Source organism: Drosophila kikkawai, chromosome 3R (genome assembly GCF_030179895.1).
Source record: "Drosophila kikkawai strain 14028-0561.14 chromosome 3R, DkikHiC1v2, whole genome shotgun sequence".
Classification (NCBI taxonomy): Eukaryota; Metazoa; Arthropoda; class Insecta; order Diptera; family Drosophilidae; genus Drosophila; species Drosophila kikkawai.
Window position 1 is genome coordinate 18,261,888 of NC_091731.1, and position 5,350 is coordinate 18,267,237.

General features: G+C 43.4%; 1 protein-coding gene across 1 annotated transcript; it reads left to right on the forward strand.

Annotated features, from left to right (window-relative positions):
- Positions 1–2,969: 2,969 nt before the first annotated feature.
- RabGGTa (Rab geranylgeranyltransferase subunit alpha) lies at positions 2,970–4,864 on the forward strand. Its single transcript, XM_017175736.2, has one exon. The coding sequence runs from the start codon at positions 3,067–3,069 to the stop codon at positions 4,597–4,599; it is 1,533 nt and encodes a 510-aa protein (XP_017031225.1). The 5' UTR covers positions 2,970–3,066; the 3' UTR covers positions 4,600–4,864.
- The last annotated feature ends 486 nt before the right edge of the window (positions 4,865–5,350 follow it).

Here is a 5,350-nt window from a genome sequence, read left to right on the forward strand (position 1 = left end):
GTTAATGGCATTTCAAGGAGGCCAAATTAAAACAAGAAAATCCTAGAAGAGCTTCCTAACCCCCAGATATTGTGTTTCGATCACCCTGCGTATTACTGCCTTAATCAGCAATTACCGGGGGTTTAGGTTAGATAATAAATTATTCGAATTATTATGTACAATTGTAGAAAATATAACTTAAAAGTGGATTTTTTAGAATAAATGTCAAATTAATATGAAATTTCAACATAATCTATGAAATTTACATGAATTCAGAAATAGTTTCTATGTCTTTTATGCCAAGATTTTCTTTGCTTCATTTCCCATTGTTAACATTGTTCTTTAATATCACAAATCTTCGATTCTATGATGCAGAAACATTTCATTTCCTATAGAAACTACGGCTCAGAGTTGAAGACCCATTGATAAAGTATAATTTAAAGTGCAGCCGTCATTGCGCAACTTTCTTTCCCAACTTCTCCGAAGGATCATCCCCTCAGAGATCTCCGTCCGGACGCCGCGGGCTATTTCCCATTCGTGACCAATCAATAGTTCAATCCCAATCACGAAGAGCCATCCGAAACTTCATCAGGCAAGTCATAAAATTTAATTAGAAAAGCATTTCTCCGGCGAGAGTGCCTCGAAGTTGGCATACGAATAAGAATACAACAAAAATCTCCTTTATTGTTTTATGGCTGTGCAAAGAGGAAATAAAATAAAAGGAGCGACTCCGAGGCTGGACTCGAGCTGGGATATCCCATAAATGGGCAGGGCCTTCGATTTCAAGGGATAGACAAGAGCCGGACCAACTCGTCGGGGAACCATTCGAGCGGCAGCAGGAACAGAAGGAGCAGCAGCAGGTGCGAATGAAAAGGACTCTGCAAGGCAAAGGCGATGGCGAAGGCGAAGGCGATGTCTTGGAGCGGGAAAATCAATCGTGCAGCAAAATCAAAGAAAATGTACATGCCCGCCCACCTATATAAAGAAGTGCACTGCCGAAAAATAAATTGAAAATCAGAATACTAAGGATTTTCCCTATTGATACAAACCAATAATAAAATAAATATTTTCACAAGAAAAGTGTTACTTAAATTACATTTTAAGTTAGGTTTCACAAATATATAAATAGTTTCCTTGTTACTTACACAACTTCGAGGTAAAAGGTTTTAAGAAAACCCACATCCTTGTAGTTTTTCTCACTGCAAGTATATAAAGATTTCATTTTTATTTTCGTTTTTCTCAGACGTTTTTTATTTAACAGCAAATTTGCGCAACGCGTTTAAATGTGGGTGGGCGTATGGCCGCCCCCTCCACCGAAAACGCGTTTATCAAAGTCAGTTCCCGAGGGTGGATTCACGACCGAGCAGGGCTGGGAGCGGGGGCGTGGCAGGTCCTGGCATCGTTACCGTTAGTCTGCGGCTCCTGCCGTCGCTCCTAATGTGATACGCATCAATTTATGAAATTTGAAATATTATGACTGATTTTGCGCGTCTCAAATGCGGTCCTTGTGTGGGCACGGACTGGGATGCGGGTTCGGGTTCGCTCCTAATCTGGCCAACAGGTCAGGAAGCCTGGAAGCCTGGAGGGGTGTTGTCTGCAGGACGAGCGGCTGCTTGAATTCAAGTAGCTGCGGCAATGAAGCGAGATTTCTACTTTTGTGACAACGCCAAACAAAGGCGGCGATTTAAAGTGAAGGTCGGAGGAATCTCGGCGGACAGGGTTGATTCGTTCCCTTCTCGTGTGCGAGATCCGAGGGGATCAGGGGTCAGGGCAACCAGACCATGTCCGCCTGGACTCGACTGCAAAACAAAGGACATACGAGGCGACGGGATCAGCAGGATTTTATAAATATATATGAATTCAGGACTCTGATTTATGCGGGAACAACTCAAAATTGGATTATTCGCCGGAATTATGCAGCACAAACTTTTTGGGCTTAATTATGCGAGCCGTGCCTGTCCTCAGATGTTCGGGGAATTCATTTAGCATCCGGTTCTGACAGCCGTAAAATGGATCTAAAATTAATTCGAAATTTCCTTTTGAAATTCGATGGCTATAGCGACTATAAGAGATGTATATAAAGGTAGCAACTTGCTTCAAAGGTCTATATAGAAAATATTTATACCATTGCTGGGTATTATAATTTCAGTCAGATGCTAGTAACGCAGTGAATGATAAATACTATTATTATAATCCCAATATTTTATAATTTTTTATCAGCAACAAGCGCGTTTTTACAGCCAAGTTGGGAAGAAATTAAATCATCCAATATTTGTTAAAATTCTCTAAAAAAATTACAAATTTATGAAGGGTATTATAATTTTAGTCAAAGAAGGAGTCGTTTCCGACCCCATAATCCCTATATATATTCTTGATCAGCATAAACAGACGAGTCTTTGTAGCCTTGTCGGAAGAAAAAAAAATTTTACCATATTTTTCAAAATTTGATAAGGGGTTACATCATTAAAATTATCAAAAATTGGCTAAAATATTGATTTCTTAAAATTTGAAAATTAGTATGCGGTTTTGTTAAACTACAAACGGCCAGCATAGGAATGCTTTCCGAATTGAATTTGATGCTTTTTTGACCAAGTTATGGTTGTTTTAAGCATTGATTTGTCCAAAAAATCATCATATAAAAATATGGGAAAATATCCATTTAAAGAATTTAATATTTTTTTTAAGTCTGTAAAAAGAATTAAAGAAATTTACGTATGCTATTATTTTAGGTTTAAATTAAAACGTTTAATTAAATCTAGCGTTGCCAGGCTGTTAAATATTATATTTAAATCAGCGTTGCCAGGTTGTGAAATATATTAAAGAGCATAGGCGCAAACCTGGGTGTGAAAACTAGTTGCGGCCAATTCAAGTTTTTAACCATTTTATAACAGTATATACGAGGAAAAAGTGGAATAATTTTAGGACAATTTGTACTAATAAGACCGGACAAAATACACATTGCAACAAATTTTATGGTTTTTTTCCCAAACTGCAATGGCCACACTTCTCCCGAACAGCTGTCGCTGACTAATAATTTCGATTGTGAAGAAATTGGAAATTTCAACTGCCTTTAAATAGGAAAACAAGATGCACGGACGCGTGAAGGTACGGACCACGGAGGAGGAGCGGGAGCGCAAGCGGAAGGAGCAGGCTCTGAAGGTGCGGGCCTACCGCGCCGCCATGGGAAGAATTCAAGCGAAGCGGGCGGCGGGCGAGCTGGACGACGAAATGCTCAGTCTGACTGTGCAGATCCTGCAGCGAAATCCGGACGTTACCACGCTGTGGAACATTCGCAGGGAGTGTGTGCTGGAGAAGCTCTCCAAGCTGTCCAAGGAGGCTGAGCCACAGCAGCCAGAACCAGCAGGGGATCAAGAGCAGCCGGAGGAGAAGAACGAAAAGGAGGCGGCACCCCAGCCGGAAGATAGAGCCCAATCCGTGTTCAGATGTGAACTGGACCTCACCGAGCAGTGCCTGATGGTCAATCCCAAGTCGTACAACGCCTGGCACCATCGCTGCTGGACGCTGGAGCAGAATCCCCTGGCGGACTGGCAGCGGGAGCTGCATCTGTGCAACAAGTACCTCAAGTTCGATGAGCGCAACTTCCACACCTGGGACTACAGGCGCTATGTGACAGAAAAGGCCGGAGTGCCAGCTGCGCAGGAGCTGGACTTCTGCACTGAGAAGATCAAGGTGAACTTCTCCAACTACTCCAGCTGGCATCACCGGAGTCTGCTGCTGCCGGAACTCTATCCCAACGAGCAGAGGGATCGGCCCATGAGCGAAGAGAAACTGAAGCAGGAGCTGGAAATGGTCCTCACGGCCGCCTTTACGGATCCCAATGACAGCAGTGCCTGGTTCTATCAGAGATGGCTGCTGGGCAGTGGCGCCCAGTTGGATAGGGCTCCCAAAGTAGCTGCTTTTCGGCTGCAGTCCAAGGGAGCCGTGCTTGCCTTGGATAAACCCACTCCAGACCTGGGTGAGCTCAACATCGAACTGGTGGCCGGTGAGCAAAAGGTGACGCTGTCACCCTGGCTGCCAGTGGACAGTGGCAGAACCACCTGGAAATGCCAGTTACCCTTTGACTACCAAAAGAACTCAACATACACCCTTAAGCTAACCGACCAGGAGTTGAATCTCCTCCCTCTTCCGGGTACCGAGGATGGAGCCTTCTACTTTGCGCCCCCGCATGCCGCCGCCAGTTGCAGCCAGGAGCTACTCTCAGAGCTGAAAACGCAACTGCAATCGTGCCTGGATCTGCTGGAATATGAACCGGACAGCAAGTGGACCCTTCTAACCAGCGCCCTTCTAATGCGAGCTATTGACGTTTCAGCAAACCACGCGAAGAATTTGGAGCACCTGGGCAAGCTGGAGAAGGTAGATGCCCTGAGAGAAGGCTACTACAAGGACTTGGCTGCGAGATGGACTTTGGAGCTGGAGTTGGCCAAGTGGCCTCAGGCTCCTGGATTCCCCAGGAAGTTTGAATTGGCTGATGAGGTATCGCTGGCATCGCTGCCTTATGGACAATACTTGATCATTGCCGATGAACTGAACATGGCCACAAAACTCAGAGAGGAATTGGGCAACCGAGTGCCCAAAACCTTTTCAGAACTGAAACTCTAAAAAAGTAAAGGTAAAGTTCCAAAAGGTAGATATGGTTTTTGATTTTGATATATAACCAAAGGCAGACCCCGTGGCAGGCTTTATTTGCCATTCGGTGCTTAAGAAAAGCCTCTTTGTACACGCTTTTTGTGCTGAACAGGATTCAAGTACATTGAATTCAAAACACATTCAATTTAGAAATAATTTCTATTTATACAGACATACGTTTATATATTTTGTACATAATATTATTAATCTTTATAAATAAAAAGAAGTGTAGAAGTCATTTTACAATTTGATGTTTACTCAATGTTTAAACATATCAAAGTATTTCTAACTAAGAAAATTGTAAATTTAAGTTCTGATTATAGAATTCACAAATGTTTAGATCTTATGCTCTCATTTTGCTTAAAGCTAAATCTACATATTTGCCTTAGATTTGGAATGCACGCTTCAATAGCGCACAAATACTCACCCGAAAATTCCTTGGCAACGTTCGGCGCTCGACCAAAATCATTGACAAGCCGCAGCCATCCATTATCGAATGATTTTCGCAATAAATGGGGAAAACCATCAATACCAATGGCTACTTTAAGCGCTCCCTCAAGCTGCCACATGGCATCTGAAGCATTCGCTGATGTTGCTGTTGGCGCTGCTATGCGATGTTGCTGGTGGCCACCGCTGTCGCCTTGTGTGTGCAACGAGGCGCTGCGAGATTTGCGGTTTTTTGGCGGCTTCCGTGGTTGTATAAATTATGCAAGGCCCTGGAGAT

Coding starts and splice junctions, on each gene's coding strand:
- RabGGTa (XM_017175736.2), top strand. CDS start 3,067: ATGCACGGACGCGTGAAGGTACGGACCACGGAGGAGGAGCGGGAGCGC.